At 34.3% G+C, this 17,634-nt stretch overlaps 1 protein-coding gene across 7 annotated transcripts in view; it reads left to right on the top strand.

Annotated features, from left to right (window-relative positions):
- TMEM161B (transmembrane protein 161B) overlaps positions 1-17,634 on the top strand; it is a 69,841-nt gene that overhangs the window by 30,140 nt on the left and 22,067 nt on the right. For 3 of the 7 annotated variants that reach the window (XM_007122102.4, XM_024120646.3, XM_024120708.3), the window contains 3 exons: positions 2,523-2,606; positions 4,721-4,818; positions 8,296-8,452. In XM_007122102.4, the coding sequence (XP_007122164.1) occupies positions 2,523-2,606; positions 4,721-4,818; positions 8,296-8,452 (339 nt within the window). Of the gene's footprint in view, positions 1-2,522; positions 2,607-4,720; positions 4,819-8,295; positions 8,453-11,706; positions 16,739-17,634 lie in introns of those variants that run through there. The other 4 variants (XM_024120687.3, XM_024120676.3, XM_024120704.3 and 1 more) reach the window with 3 other exon arrangements.

The raw sequence follows: 17,634 nt of genomic DNA, 5'->3' as shown, positions 1-17,634 counted from the left end.
ACCCTTCAGGCACTTTAATGTGTTTAACAGCTAGGAAGCTCCTCTGAGCTTCGGTGTCCAGAGATTTTATGGAGTTTCATTACATAGGCATGATTTTTAATCAATGGCCATGTGATTGAACTTAATTTTCAACCCCCTTCCTCTTCTTGGAGGTTAGCTGGCTGAAAGTTCCAACTCTAATCATGTGGTTGGTATTTCTGGTGACCTGCCTCCCTTCCCTAAGCTATTGAGAGGTCCCCCCTGAGTCCCCACATTGGCATAACAAAGACTCCTTTATCACTCAGAAAATTTCAAGGGCTTTTGAAACTCTGTGCCAAGAAATGGGGACAATGACCAGGTATATTCTTTATTATACCAGAGAGACTGCCTTATAAACCATCAAAGGTAAATTAGGAGTTTGCCAGTAGTAGCATAGGAGTTTACAAGCAGAGAGAAGAATATATGCAGAAATGCCAAGGGATGAAAGAATTTGTGGAATAAAGGTCATTTAGTCTAGGTAGAATGTCATGTACAAAAGGAGAATTCTTGAAGGTGAGTCTGGTGAAGCAGACAGTAGTCAGATTGTGAAAGGCTGTGAAAATAGGAGGTCACAAACTCTATATTTGGTCTTGTAATGTGTGTTTTAGTTTTAATGCAAACGTTTAAACAAACATATACAACGAATATAGACAGAATAATATCATGAATATATAACAAATATAATAAGCTCCTGTGTATTCATCACAGTAGCTGGTAGCCAGTTTGTTTCATCTATGCTCCCCTTCATCTCTCCTTCCCCCCAACATTATTTTGTAGCAAATATTATTATTATTTCATTTGTAGATTTCAATGTATATCTATAAAATATATGAGCTTTTAAAAAATTACTATAATCCCATTATTACAGCAAAAAATTTTTAACAATAATTTCTTTACATCATTAAATATCCAGTTATTACTCAAATTGCCAGTTCAGCAGTATTTTTAAAACAGCAAATCAGCGGTAGCATTTTTTAAAAATTGGGGTATTTCACTTTTTTTTTTTTTTTTTTTGCGGTACGCAGGCCTCTCACTGTTGTGGCCTCTCCCGTTGCGGGGCACAGGCTCCGGATGCGCAGGCTCAGCGGCCATTGCTCACGGGCCCAGCTGCTCCGCAGCATGTGGGATCCTCCCGGACCGGGGCACGAGCCTGTGTCCCCTGCATCGGCAGGCGGACTCTCAACCACTGCGCCACCAGGGAAGCCCTATAAGATAGGTTTTTTGTTGTTGTTGTTGTTGTTTTTTTGCGGTACACGGGCCTCCTGTGGCCCCTCCCGTTGCGGAGCACAGGCTCCTGACGCACAGGCTTAGTGGCCACGGCATGTGGGATCCTCCCGGACCGGGGCACGAACCTGTGTCCCCTGCATCATCAGGGGGATTCTCAACCACTGTACCACCAGGGAAACCCTAAGGGTATTTCACTTTAAAAACCTAGATTTTTTGTGGTTGAAAACTTGAAAGATCTATCAATACTAGGTGTCTTGTTTCTTTTTTATAACAGCAGGACCTTGGTCAGAGTCCTTGCCTAACTGCCTTACTCACTGCTTTACTCTGTGAGGAGTCTTGGAAAGGATTTACGAAGGCATATATACCTTGATAGAATTTGCATTAAGGAAAAATAAATAAAGGTGGGATCAGAATGCATTTAGTCCAGGAGAAAGGAAGGAGAGGTTTGCCATAGTCAGAGCTAGAGAGGAAGATACGCTGAACTAAGGTCCTTTCAGGGAAGCAGGCAAGTTTAGAATTTTAAGAGTTAAAGAACCAAATTAATGATAATATGTGGAAAGGGCATGTTGAAGGTAAAACCCAAACATCAAATTTAGGTGACCGGCAGATAGAAAGTTCAGGTGAGACAGGAAATTGAGAATGAGCAGATGGGGGCTTGGGAAGGAATAACAATGACTTGTTTGGCTGTTTTGACTGGCTGGTGGGGGTAATAAATACAGTCAGTTGTTTTTGGAGCCCTAACTGAAGAGGGTTAGCTATAGCCAAGAGTAAAGGGTTTTGTAAACACAGCAATTCACTTGAATCCTTATACACATAAAGTTCGCGAATTCTCCAACTAAATTAAAGGGAGGAAAGAAAGAAAAGGAAAGCAAAGACTACTTGCAGTTTTGAGGGCATTCAAAGGACTCACTTTTTAAGACAAGTAACAATTCCTTCCGTGTAATGGGTGGAGAATTCTAATGTGCTTCTGTCAGCTTGCCTGCAGGGTTTGTTAAAGTAAGCCAATATAATCTTAATATATATTAATACAGTGTCAGTTGTAAGAAAAATACCTACAAACAACATTGCAGGGTCTGGCATTTAGTAAGTGCTGGTAAGTGCTGGATTTGAATCTAAACCTTTTAAGACTTAAGCAGTAGTATCTGTTTCAGATTAGAGTTTTTCACCTGATATTTCCCTGCAGTGTCTTCACAATTAGGAAACTCAGATATTTGTAGAATAAGTGAATAATTCTGGTGATTTTAATTCTTTATTTAAAAGAATTACTTTTTTCTTAGTTTGCGATGGTATCAACATCCTACAGAAGAAGAATTAAGAATTCTTGCAGGAAAGCAGCAAAAAGGGAAAAGCAGAAAAGATAGGTAAGTTATACTGTCAAGCTTGTAAGGTGTCAAATATTTAATAGAATTTATGTAAATATATTTTGGTACTTTGGTTAAAGGAACATTTACCGATTATGCTATAAACAGTTGGTAAATCTGAGATCAAAATCCATGATCTAAAATAATATTGAATCACCCTTTAAGAGCACCCAATGTGTAGTAATCTAATATATAAGCACAAAAGTGATTATTTTACTTAAGAATTTTTAGTGGGGGATTGAATAGAGGACACCCGTAACCCATGTCTTTACAACTCATTTAAAGATACCAGTTGGTCTGGGTTCTTTTCCAGATTTTGCTACTCAGATACTGGGCAAATTCATTTGCTTTTTACCTCCATTTTCTCATTTTTTAAATAAAAGAAGTGGACAGTATTAACTTCTTAGTTCCTGTTAGGCTCTTGAATATTATACTTGAAGTTTCTGAAGAAAACTGCCTGCTAATAAACCTCACTGAATAGACCACAGCAGCCTCATCTGTGAAGTAGAAGGACCAAACATAGTAACTGTGAAAGATTCTTCCATCTTTAAAATTTTGTATCCCTATTTATATTGAATTTTCAAGGAAAGTGCATGTTAGTTAGCCTCTCTAAATGGGCCTTAGTCTCCTTAGCTGGGGAGGACTTCTTAGGGTCTGATTCTGTGATTCTAATATATTATAAAATGTCAGTGACAACATATTGTCACCAAATTCCTCATGTATATCATAAAAATTCTATTAACGTGGGCTAATGGATTTATGGGTGCTAAAAAAAATTCTTTGAAGATTAATGATTATTTGACATGAAATTGGAAGTTTGAAAAGACTGTCTTTTCTGATCATGCTACCATTTTCTTTTTCACTTATCATTACAAATATACCTTGAAGCTCATTGGAATATTAAGTGCAAATCCTCCTTCTCTGTATTCCAGTGGTTATGTTCTTTAATAAAATATTTCTGCCTAATATTATAATTTTCAAAACACTTTTACACAGTCTGTTTAATCCACACAGTAACCCTAAATAGTCACTGTAATTTAATTTATGATTTACTAATGAGGAAGCTGTTGATCAAAGAAGTTAAATGAGTTGTTCAAGTTCACATAACTATTAGGAGTCAGGATTTTAATCCAGGTCAGTTTTTAGTTTCTGTGTTTCTTTTTAACTATTCCACATTTGCCTTTTCACAGCTACCATAGTCAACATTTGTAAAACTTAGTTACGTAGTACAGTATTTATTCTATAAACATTTGAATTCTTATTATATGCCTTGTCAATAATTTTGTTATTTTTACAATAATTTTTATATGTTGAAAATGCTTTACGTTTACAGAAAGATGCACTAACAACACTGTTCTGTTTTAGTAGCAATAATTGTTATTTGATTTATTGACGTGAATTAAAATTTTTACTGAGGTTTTCCCAGTTTATACTTATTCAAGAACAAATGCGGAATTGTTTCTTGTTATTATAATTATTGTTACTGAAAGTTTATTGCTTTTGATTTATGTTTGATTGTGTTTAAAAATTAAATTTGGAAATAATACACATGCACCTGAAGAATTCTGTTGTTTTCCTCCATCCATGATTCTTAGTAAAAGCAACTCTGAGCTAGCCTTTCACATTTCAGAATTTCTCATGCACATAAATCTTAATATATTTTTTCAGCTCTGACTTGTTTGTACCTACAGGTCTGTTTATATGTAAGTGTGTGTGTACGTGTATAGTTTCAAAGTGAAATGCATTTTGTCTTCATTTCCTTTTACTCTTGTGCCTGAGGAAAGAGATGTTAGGGCTGTTTTTAAATCTATAGAAGAGAGAGCAGAAAAAATGGGGTGCAGTGCTAAGCTAGCAATCAAGGTTTTGTTTCTGTCACTAGTTTAGGTAACTCTTTCCTTGGTAATCTGTATATTCTCATAATAATTTACATCCATATTTTGTAGTTCCCCTTTTAAAAACTACTTTTGAGTGCCTTACGTCCTTTTTGATGAAATATTAGAAGTTCTTCTTTTTCACTGTGAAATTTATAACCTCATTTGTAGTTAGTTTGATACAAACACTTGAATAACAGTGAGGGTAACTTGTTTTCTGTGTCACTTGTCTGATTTTTATAGGAAATATAATGGTCACATTGAAAGTAAGCCACTAACCATTCCAAAGGATATTGATCTCCATCTAGAAACAAAGTCAGTTACAGAAGTGGATACTTTAGGTAAGGGAAATCTGGGTAAAGTGTTCTGTAAATCTCAGTTTTATATTATGCTAGTTGAAAGTACTTTATCTATTGTTGTTAGATTTTTTTGTTTGTTTTCCTAATCATTAAGTCCATTATATAGACTGAAATCTTTCTCAGAGCTTAGAAGCTCAGAATGACTTCATTTGAATTGAATTTATCTTTCTATCCACCTAACTTATAGTAAGCCTTATTTTTCCCATTTTTTAGAAGAGGCTGTCTTACACAAGTTCGTTACACAGTTTTTGTTTATGTTGAGATTACAGTCAGTTTTCAGTATCTCAAATTCTATTCTAAATTGTCATCTATACCAGTTTACTCGTTTTATAGTGTTGCTTGCAGAAATGCATTTGTATGTTTGTATTAAACTACCTGTATTTACAACAGTTCAACTTTATGCTGCATTTAGTGGAAAGGAAAGTGGTTTTAGTATGATGAATTAGATTAGGAATAGAAAACTTTATTCAAGATTTATTTTTACCCATTGGATATCTCTGAATAAGTCATTCAATTTTTTCCCTGTGTATCAGTGTTTATAATTGTATAATAACTATGATGACTTTAAATTTAAAATGAAATTTATATGAAATTATCCAGATCCTAGAAGAGAAAGGCATCTAAGGTGATATTGTTTAGAACACTAGTTTTCAAACCTGGCTGAATGTCAGAATCACCTAAGCAGTTCTTTAAAAATAAAGATACCCCCATATCTACCCTTGGAGATTCAGTAAATCTAGACTGGCTTCTGGGAATTTGTATTTTTTAAAATGTTCCACGTGGTTCTGATTTTTTTTGACCAGGTTTGAGAACTAATGGTTTACATGATAAGTGAGGAATTAAAATAACACATTTAAAAAAGTAATTTTGGTAATGTTGTGTAATGTATCATTATGTAATTTGGTCCTTTTTGGGTTAAATCATACCACCTCAGAAAAACCTTAATAGATTCATTTAAGCATCTCATAAAGAATTATTTTGTGATACAAGGTGGCTTCAATAAATTTGAAAGTCGATTCTACATTTACAAAGATTGTATGTATATATATGGAAAGGGTGTCCTAGAAAATAAAATGTCAGTGAGGGACAATATAAATCAGTTGTCTGGTGTCATTCAGACTGTTGAGACTGGTTATGTCATCCTCTTTTTTCTTTTTAACTATTTTTCATGCAAAATTTAAAACATGTAAAAGCACTTGAACTTTCTGATTAGTTGTCCCATTTGTTTTGTTAATCCTATATGTGTGCTTACTTGTATAAGAATACTTATACACGTTTCCTGATTTCTAAGACAATTTTTTGTTATTTTTACTAATAACTAATGTTTATTGAATAGTTACCAGCTAACTAACCTTAATAATAGTTTAAATTGAGTACTTATCAGACATTGTTATAAGTACTTTATTTGTATAAACTTGCCCTCACAGTTCTATGAGGTATGTAACTGTTATTGACTTTTTTTTTTAGCTCGTTAGATAGAGGAGTTAAATAACTTGACCAGGGTTACACACTGAATGTGGTAGAGCCATTTAGTGAGAATTAGGCTATTTAAGTAAACTTAAAAAATTGAAGTTAGGGGTAATGTGGCTTCAGCTTACTCAATATTTTGTTTTACTTTTACAATTTTGAGAACTAATTGCAAATGGTACTAGTTAAACAACTGGTCACATAACATTAATATCATTGTAGTTAATCAGAATAACAGAGAGATATTTTATTTATATTTATATTTATGTAATCATCCATGATTGCATGCTCTGTGTGTGTGTTTAGGTAAAAGTAGGTTTTCTGCCTGAACTTTAGGTACTCTCAGGAGGTTAATGCAAACCACTGGGATTGATGAACTCTCAGTTTTCTTTTTATTCCAATATTCTGTTGAGAGGCATGTATATAATTACATTATTGAATACAGAAAGAATATAATACTTGAGTTAAATGCATAGCCAAGAATATATGTAATTTGTTCTTTTGTTGAATGTATATATTATTGATATACCAATAACTATCTTATAGTCTCTCAATTTGTATTAGCTCTCTATTACAAGAACCTCTTAAAGAATGTAAGAACATTTGAATGTCACTTGGCTGTTTGCTGTGAATGAGTTCCCTGAGGGAAGCCTGTGTGATTTCAGCAGGCATGGAGAATTAGAACATTTACTTTAACTTTTGTTAATAAAAACTGAAAACTTCTGGTTAAACAGATATTTGTCTGTCTGTTCCATCCATTTCTCTGCTATCCTTCCAGAAAGTTATTTTAAAAGCTCCACTGAGTGACTTTAGAGGGGAGGAGGGAGGTCTACAGAGTAGGAATTCTGCAACCACTTTAGGGTAAATCTTTCAGAGTGATGTTCAGAAGCTATTAGGTCTAATACAGCAAAAAAGCTAAAGCAGTTAAAATAACTGAAGGCAAATTAGGTGTGTTAAATTAAGTTGAAACAAATAAATAATTTACCCAATTATAAACGGATTTGGAATTTTTGCTGTCACCTCATAGAAATGTTAGTTTGGTTAGTTTGTTTTGATATTTTAAATAAGTCTTATTTTGAGTGGTATTTTATTTTTAAAACATTTTTTCTGTAAATTCTGATTTCATAATATCCTCAGGTGTTACATTTTACAACTAAAATTTTCCCAAAGCAATGTAGATCATTTTATTATGTGGCAGTGAGAATGTAGGAAATGCTGTTTTAGTACGTGATATATTTCCACATTTTTAGGAGGCCTTCTACAAAATGATGTTGATATTTTAGACTGCTCCCTGGCAGAAGTAAACCAGCATATCTGAGAAGAAAAGGGGATGGAATCATACTTACTTTCAGACAATGCTAATTTTAACGTCAGTGAATAGTTTGTTGAAGTAGTATGGCTATATGGAAAATTGACAGGCATTTCATCAGCTTTTCTTGCAGGAGTAGAAGAGAGAATAAAAAGTACATTTATTTAATTTATTATTTTAATCTGCAGTAACACAAAATTACTAATCCTCCGTTAGTATGGTTAATAAATGTGACATAATGTTCAACTCTCTTGCTTCACAGAAATGAATATAAATAAACCTGTAGTACTCTACATCAAGTTGTATTCTAAAGCTAAAATATTTATTATAGCTCAGATTCTTTTAAAAAAATCGTGATTTATAATTTCTGTAGAAGCTGATTAGCTAAAAAATACCAACTCATTTTTCAATCATATATTTTTAACAACAATTTAAATAATTTTTGGTAATCATTTCAGGTTTATTTTAATTATTTAATTTATGAGGTATTAAAATTTAGTTTTGGATGCCAACATTCTTGATCTATTTCCTGCATTTTTAGATTCTCGTATTTGCAAACCTTACATTGCAAATCATCAAACAGAATAAAATCTAGCATGCTTGAAGTTAATTATAGATAAATCCTCCTAAGCTGTTTATGAAAGGTTAAGTAAAGCTTTCTTTCTTACACCTTTATTTTTCAGCATTGCATTACTTTCCAGAATATCAGTGGCTGGTGGATTTCACAGTGGCTGCTACAGTTGTCTATCTAGTAACTGAAGTCTACTACAATTTTATGAAGCCCACACAGGAAATGAATATCAGCTTAGTCTGGTGCCTGCTTGTTTTGTCTTTTGCAATGTATCCTTCAAAACATCATTAATATTAATTTATGAATTTATTTTCCTTTTACAGCTAACACCATTAGATCTCGTCTCTGATTTAAAAAGGATTTTAGATCATTAGAGAATTTTTCTTTGTTGAAATCCTCTTTATTTAGTTGAAAAAAATTTTCAAAATAGAGGTAAATAGTTTAAAAAGTGAAATACAAGGAAAGATACCAGTTCCCTACCTTCCCTTTCCTGTCTGACTCATGTCACAGAGGAGCCACTTTTACCTCTTTTAGGTATTTCTTTTGAGATTTCCTTCCATATGTTTAAATCTTATGTGATAATGGTATTTCTTTAATTTTAGATATTATTGCATCTTTCTCCCCCTTCTTTTTCCTTCCCTTCTTTTCTTTCCAAATACTAAGGAGACAGCTTTTTACTTAAATCAGTAGTTGGTTTTAGTTACACCTATGAAAATATTATTGATAGTTAAGCATTGTAGTATCGTTACCCTCCTTGAACAATTTTCTATTCTTGTTGTATCGAAGCTAAACTCTCCTACAGAATTCTAAACCTCAGTAGTTCAGATATATCATTTCTTTCTTTTTTTTAAAATTGAGGTATAGTAGATCTATAATATTCTATTAGTTTCAGATGTACAGCATTTTTTACAGGTTATACTCCATTCCAGTGCTATATAATATATCCTTATTGCTTATCTATTTCATACATAGTAGTTTTGTATTTCTTAATCCCATACCTGTAACTTGCTCCTCCTCCCTTCCTTCTCCTTTGGTAACCACTAGTTTTCTATATGTGTGAGTCTGTTTCTGTTTTACATAATATATTCATTGGTTTGTTTTTGTTTGTGTTTTTTTTGGTCATGCCGCTTGACATGCAGTGTCTTAGTTCCCTGACCAGGGATTGAACCCACGCCCCCTGCAGTGGAAACTCGGAGTCCTAACCACTGGACCGCCAGGGAATTCCCTTTTTGTATTATTTTTTAGATTCCACATGTAAGTGATGTCATACAGTATTTGTCTTTCTCTAACTCATTTTACTAAGCATAATATTCTTTAGGTCCATCCACAGTGCTGCAAATGTCAGAGTTTCATTCTTTTTTTGACCAAGTAATACTCCATTTTGTGTGTGTGTATGTATATGTATGTATATTTACATACTACATCTTCTTTATCCATTTGTCTGTTGATAGGCATTTGGATTGCTTCCATATCTTGGCTACTGTAGATAGTGCTGGTATGAACAGTGGGATGTACTTACCTTTTTGAATTAGTGTCTGTTTTTTCTGGATGTATATCCAGGAGTGGAATTACTGGTTCATATGGTAGTTCTAGTTTTAGTTTTTTGAGGAGCCTCCATACTGTTTTCCATAGTGGCTGCCAGATAACATCATTTCTATTCTGTCTTTCCATGGAAATATCCTCCTAGAGCCCTCAGTTCTCTCAACTGCCTGTGTATCTGTTATCCTGGGATTTCCTACACTGTCTTCCCAAGAATTCCCTGTGTCCCTTTTTGGATAACATCATCTCCTCTTCTTTGGTTTACTCTCTTGTTTTGGCAGAGTGCATTCTCCTATAGTGTCTTTAGAAAGTGTGGTACATTTTTTTTTTTTAATCTTGCATGCCTGAGTTATCTTTATTTTTTTTCCCATATTCAGTTTATATTTTGGCTCAGTACAAATTCTAAGAAAGAAATAGTTTTTCCTCAGAGTTTTGAAGACTCTTGAGCAATTGGATGCCCTCTTGCTCTTGGCATATGCCTCCCCTCCCCCCACTCACATTCACCCTCCAGAAGCTTTTTCTCTTTCACCAGAATCCTTACAGTATTCTGAAACTTCATCATTAACTGTGTTAAGTTCTAGGTTTAGCTTTTAAACTGGAAACTCATTTCCTTTAATACTGGGCAATATTTTTGTTATATTTTTGAAATTTTTTATTGAAATTAAACATTCTCTCTTAAATTTCCACCTGCCTGTCTGGAGGCAACTTTTTCTAGCTCCTTTCTGTTTGATGTTTATATCCATATTTCCATATGCATACAAGGCCACTGCCTGATTTTAATTTTAGTCTTTAACTATTGTCATTTCACTCTGGAAATGAGGACTTAGCACATCTGCCTGGGTTGTCACCTACCATTGATCATTTCCCATTCACCTTATCTTCTGACTACAGTAATGTCATATTTTAAGGAAATATTCATTATTTATGTTATGATCATGTAAATGCTATTCACAGATAAATACTTGCCTTTTCATTTGCATTGTTTTCTTTGTACATATTGTTAATTCAACTGCAAACTCAGTATGTTCAGAAGCATCAGGTGGTATGTCAGTTTCATCTTCCTGGAGAGAGTTCTTTGGGAGCCCTCAGATAGGCCCTGTTCTGGATTGGTTAAGCTTCCCAACTGATGGCACAGCTATTCCCCTGGAAGCACCAGTTATTATCTTCTTAGGGATTCTCTTTACATCTCTCAGACTGGGACTCTTTTTCTTATATTTCATGTCTGCCTCTTACTTGGTTTACTTTCTCATTTTGGTGGAGCGTATCCTTCAGTATTATCTTCAGAAAGGTTGTGTGGGAAATGCATTTTTTGTGACTTCACGCACCTGAAAATATTTTTACCCTGCCTGAAAATTAATTGATCCATTGATTGAGAATGGAATTCCAGGTTTTACATCACTCTCTTTATAGTTTTGAAGGCATTATTTTACTGTCTTTGAAGTTCCATTCTTGCTCTTCAAGGATTCCAGTTGCCTTTCTGATTTCTGATTTTTCATATGTCCAATATTTTCCCCCTCTGGAATCTTTACTGTTTTTTCTTTAGCTACCTGGTAGGTTGAAATTTTATGAAGATATGCCTTCTGTTGAGGATCTGTTTTCATCCATTGTGCTGGGACTTCACCAATCTGGAAACTCATATTCTTGACTTCTAGAAATTTTTCTTGAATTATTTTATTTGTGATTACCTTTTCTTCATTTTCTCTGTTTCTGAATGCTTATTGTTCAGATATTAGATTTCCTAGACTGGTTCTCTAAGATGCTTATCTTCTGTCTCTCAAAAAAGTTTATATTTTTATATTTTAATTTTCTAGGAGTTTTTTCCAACCTTTCCAACCCTTTAATGGAATTTTTGTTTTTAATTTCTGCTATAATTTTTAATTTTCAAGTCTTCTTTTTCTTCTGTTTCTACCCCCCACCCCTCACAGGATCATACCTTTTTTTAAATTAATTAATTAATTAATTAATTTATTTATTTATTTTTGGTTGTGTTGGGTCTTCATTGCTGCATGTGGGCTTTCTCTAGTTGCGGCGAGCAGGGGCTACTCTTCATTGTGGTGCACAGACTTCTCATTGCAGTGGCTTCTCTTGTTGTGGGGCACAGGCTCTAGGCGCATGGGCTTCAGTAGTTGTGGCATGTGGGCTCAGTAGTTGTGGCACATGGGCTTCGTTGCTCCACGGCACGTGGGATCTTCCTGGACCAGGGCTCAAACCCATGTCTCCTGCATTGGCAGGCGGATTCTTAACCACTGCACCATCAGGGAAGTCCCATACTTGTTTTAAGATTACATTATCTTCTCATGTATATTTGAGATATTGATAGATTTTGTAAAAGTTTTCCTTCCACCAAGTATCTTTTTACTCTGAGTTGATTTAGTTTCTTTGGTTTGGTTGCTGTCTTTCATGTTAAAGACTTAGAGAGATCTGGTGATTGATATTTGCCTGTTTATATTTAAGTGTGAGGCACTAAAAGGCTGAATGGAAGCTCTGAGCATATGGTGAGGCAAGTTGTTGAATCATCTTGATAGGCCAGAGATCATCTTTTTTAACCTCTCCAAAGCATAAATCTCCAGACTTCTTTTAGGAGGGGACAGTTTGAACTGGTTACTTTTTAAAAGTACTTCCTTTTAGTAAGTACTAAGTTTTACTATCTCCTGTTCAAACACACATATTCGCACTTTCACCCTAATGTAGATAATTACTTGGTATCTGACCAGTTCCTTATCCTTTCTGAGAGTTCTGCAGGTTGCATCTTGACTTTCTGATTGAGCTTCCTAATTCTCTTTAGTCATTTACCACTTATCTGCCTGCTTTTTGCTTCAGATTTTTACTGCTTTTTCTCTTCCTATTCACTGTATTTCTCTACTTAAAAACAAATTCCTTTACTGTCATTTTGGTGGGAATTAGGGAGAGGCAGAAAGTAAGTGGGTATGCTCAATATGCTGTTTCTATCCAGAAGTAGTATATTATCTCTTTGGTAAGATTCTCTGTTTTTTATCTTCGTTTTTAGGAACTCTGGCTAGTGAGATGTTGGATATCTTTGAATGATTCTTTAATTTTTATCTCCCCTTTCCATTTATTTTGCACTATTTTCTTGATTTTTCTCAGTTTTCTCTTTTAAGCCTTCTGTTGAATTTTTATGTCATTTTTAAAAAGACTTTTTCTTTTTTTTTTTCGCGGTACGTGGGCATCTCACTGCTGTGGCCTCTCCCGTTGCAGAGCACAGGCTCCGGACGCGCGGGCCTAGTGGCCACGGCTCACGGGCCCAGCCGCTCTGCGGCATGCGGGACCTTCCCGGACCGCGGCACGAACTCGTGTCCCCTGCATCAGCATGTGGACTCTCAACCACTGTGCCACCAGGGAAGCCCAAGACTTTTTCTTTTGAAGTTCCATTTTCATAGCACTCTTGTATCATGGATGTGTAATATCTTTTTATTTTTAAGAATATTAATGGCTTTTAAGTTTAAATTTGCACCTTGCATTGTTTATTTTCTGAGTCTCCCTCCTCCCCCTTTTTTTGTTTCAATCTCTACTGTGTTAAAGATTGTTCTTGGATGTCTTGTGGTCTTTCAGTATCTGTTTATATTCAAGAAGGAGGGGTTAAAAACTGGAAGTTTTGTGCACGTGGCTGGAGTTTGTTGATTGGTAGACTTTTTAGTGAATGATTGAATAGAGACCTGGAAGTATTCTTCGGGAACCTCTAAATATCAGTGTCTGCTGGTTGTTGGGCCTATCATTTTCTCCAGAGAAGAATTGTCCATTCTCCCGTCTGTGGGATCTAAGTCTGACAACCAGTGTTAAGAGAGCTGATTGGGGAAGAAGGCTCAGAGACTCAACATTCATTGTGCAGGCGTTAATTTAACTGCATGTCTGAGTCCTCCCCCTACCCTTTATTTTCAGCTCTTCATTGTCACCCTAAGTTTTATATAATACCCCCAAGCCCAATCTTCTCTGGTTTAATATCTTTAAAAATTAATTCTTCTGGGTTTTGCCAGAATTGGGGAAAAGCCATCATCAAATCTCTATAATTAGGCAAGACAGATGATCTGGGAAGTCTAATCACACTAATACAGACATTCAGCCAATCATCTTGTTTTCATACATTTTGCAACCCTACCTTCAGAGGTCCCTGCTGTCTCCAATTCCTGACTTTTGTTTGTATCATGTGTTATGAATTAATTGGCTTTCTTCTCACTGGGTTCCTCACCTTGTAGATCCAGCATAGTAGAGAAAACTGAAACCTAAATCAGTTACTGCTTGTCCATCTATTTCATGTCTTCCAAAATTTGTTGAAAATTTTTTTCTACTGTCATCTCTTTTCCTATTCTTTGTTTTGAGGAGTTTTACTTTCCTTCCTGTGTAGTTTATTTAGTCAGATTTTGGGAGTAAGCAGAATTAATACATATCTTATATCTTTTATTTTCAACCAGAGACTGCTGAACCATCTTTTAAAGCTGTTAGTAGATACCATTTAAAATACATGATATGATTTGACATTCGACACCACTATGCTATCTCTCTATTGACTTTTTTGGATTGATTTAGGTATAATTTAGAGTAGAAGAGCCAGAACAAAGCCTTAAGAGTTGATGTCTTCACAGGGTTTATATTGTACTGGGTAGAAATACTGATCATGCATGTCAGTTGAGAAATTTCCCCAGATGTTCGGTGTTGTACTTATTCAAGAGCAGATTAAAGAGCAGATTAAATTCAAGAATTTAAAATATTACTATTTAGTTCTATAGTATTAAATATATGAAAATATTTAGTCAGAATAAAGACCATCCCTAGACATCGTCATATGAAACACACTAAAAAATATTTTAACTTGATAATTAGCACTAGCTGAATGTATGTCTTACTACTTTTTTCATACTTTGAGTTTTTATGTTCTCTGAAATATTGTTTATTATGGAATATTCTTGTTTTTGCTTCATTCTCTTCATGGTTTGTAGCTATGATGTATTTGCATAGAAACGCGTATCTTGATACCCAGTTTTATTTAATGTGATACAGCCCTTAGTACCTACTTACCAGAGAAATTAGAAAAACGTACTTCTTAGTAACTACTCAAATTATTTTTTATGTGAATAAATTTTTATCTTTCATTTCACTCAGTAATGCCTAATAATATGAGAGCAAAGGTCCCAAACAGTCTTCAGCACTGAACTGGCTCTGCTTAGTTTTAAGTAGCACACTCGTGAAAGGCACCAAACAATAGCATCCCTGCGGGAATCTAGTAGCTCGCTGTCTCTCCATCCCAGAGAAGACAGAAACTGGTTAAGGGCTTTATAATCCAAGCTATTTTCTGCCAACTTTGACCCTCCACAAAGGGGGTAGAGAAGAAGAAGGAAAGTAGAATTGTGTGTATGATTTTCTTTCAAACTTGTAGCATGTGAGAAAATGACCTGCTGCCTTCAATGGCATGCAGGAAACCAGAATTAAATGCCAGATATCCAGATTAACACCAAGGAAGAGTCTGTTAATAGCCTATCTTTTATCTTAGTTATAACATATCTGGTATGCCTTTCACACCCTATGAACAGTCTAGCTGCAGTGACCTCTGTCTGGCTTCTCTTTATTTTCTTATTGTATGTATCTACTTATTAGTCAAACACATGTCTCCATTGATTACATAGGACAATGGCTCCACTTAATTCCAGAGTCACACATACATCAGTTGATTCAGAAATTCTCTGCAGTTGTTACTGATGAAATGTCCTTTGTTAAAGTGGTCCCCAAATTAGACACATATAACGTAAATAATTGGTTCACTTCAAAGTGAGGAAGAAAATGGTTTTATTTTTGTGGTCATTTTCCCCCCCATCAGTTTTATTTGACATTCTTGTGTCGGACAACAGTTATAATTTTTACATAATCTTGAAAGTTTTAAAAGCACAAGAATGATTTTTTAAAACATGTTACACTAAAATCTTGAACCCTGGAACCTAAAACTGACCCATCCCTTGTCATCAGCTCTGCTTTCTGCTTCAACTGAGTTGTACATGCATCTAAGCTATGACACCTGCTTCCAGTCTTACTCCTAAACTCATACAAATTCTCAGCTCTACTGTCTTGCCCATTTGTAATTCTAACCACCTATTTGTCCAAGCTGTGTGTTCTGGTTCCACTTAATGCCAAGTTACATGGTATGTAGAAGGTAAGGGGTAAAGAAAGCCTTATAATGAGGATGGAGCGGTTGTAGTAATTGTCTTTCCTATATGATGGCCCATAACATCTTAGAGTCACTGGAGAAATGTCTACTGATTTCATAATATGAAGCATGTAATTTTCATTTATGAATAAAGAAAAGTAAAAAGGTAAAAATGGTGCTTGCAAAAAATTCAGAGATCCTTTGGTGGAAGTAAAACTTTTAAAAATTAAAATATTCTACAATTGATGGATTTCTTTTAAAAAAGAACCTTTTCTTATGAATAAGCTGTATCGCAGAGTAATATTGAGTCAATTACGTGAATTTGAGTGAGAAGAAAGCTATTCTACAAAGAATGATAAAGCTTCTCAGTAGTCCTATTATATTTGGTTAAAGGACTGGATCATTAGTCACATTTCCACAGTGCTTGTATTTTACAATGTGGATGGTTTAAGGTACAAAACCCTATTATGTATGTTTTTAAGGCTATGTTTTAAAATTTTAATTTGTCTTGGTTGCCAGACATGCAAATTTTATACAAAGCAAAAAGTTGTGAATGGTTTAAATTGAAATAAATTCTAAGGTTTTCTGTGTTAAATATTCAGTTCTATATGTAGATTTGTAAATTAATGGTCTACAAATTAAATGCTGTATTTGTTTGCTGTAAGAAATAGACAACTACAGTAATGCAACTTAGTCACCTCTTCTGAATTCCTTAAACGATTCTAAATTACTGTATTCTTTACAAAAATGTTCTGCTTTAGATTAATAAGAGAAGCGAAACACTAAACCCTGAAGTGAACTGCATAAGATACCATGTTTCCTAGTGAGAAAGGAACAGATTCAAAGCTATTGAATTTGAGCCAAGGTACTTTTTTTGTCTTGAAAATTTGTACATAGCGTGTTGTGTCAAAACTTAATTCTTTAACAAACTTTTGGAGATCTTCTGTGAGATTAGTGCTGTCAGATTATTCACCTTTCAGGTCAGAAACCTAGTGTCACATAGAGAACTTACATGGGATATAGGACTTTTTCTGTTTATTAATATATAGTTAAGTATGACTTTTTTTTTTCTTTTAGCTAGGAAATGATAATTTTCCTTCTGAATCTAAAAATGTAAGTGTGTGTCTTGCTCTATTTTAATCAGAAGATTAATTAATAGTTTTTTGTTTGTTTGCTTTTATTTTTTAATAAAGCCTTTGTTTTTATGCTTTCAAAAATCTTTGGCCGTCATTTCTTTCCATAATCTGGTTAGGTTGAGGCTGGCTGTAAGCTGTTTGTGGGACGGGTTTTAAAGTTGCATAGTAATTTTTGGCTTATATCTGGGAGAATTTTAACCAAAATAAAGTAATCGAACCTTCACCTCCAAGAAAACATGAAAAAATGTTTTAGTTAAAAATTACCCCAATTTTTTTTTTTAACATTTGAAGACAGGATCAGATTATTTTGACAAGGATTTTATTTGATAACTCATAAGAAAACTCATTAGTTTTTAATGTCCATTCTGTAGCAGATTCTTGGTATAGTTTCTAGATTTCTCTTCAGCAAGAATGCAAAGTATAATGTTTTGAGTATTTCATTTGCCTTTTCTTATGGAAAACTAGATGTGTTAGGTTTAATCATTTGAATAGGAAAAAAGGTGTTTTTTTTTGTTAGTGGTCACAAAAACAATACAATTTTTCACATATTAGAAAACTTGCAGTTTACATGGAAATTGCTTAGTTGAGTGGAAAGGTGATCTATTTTAAAAAGGTAATTATACAT

Source organism: Physeter macrocephalus, chromosome 8, assembly GCF_002837175.3.
Source record: "Physeter macrocephalus isolate SW-GA chromosome 8, ASM283717v5, whole genome shotgun sequence".
NCBI lineage: Eukaryota > Metazoa > Chordata > Mammalia > Artiodactyla > Physeteridae > Physeter > Physeter macrocephalus.
This window is presented reverse-complemented; position numbering and strand designations above follow the sequence as displayed.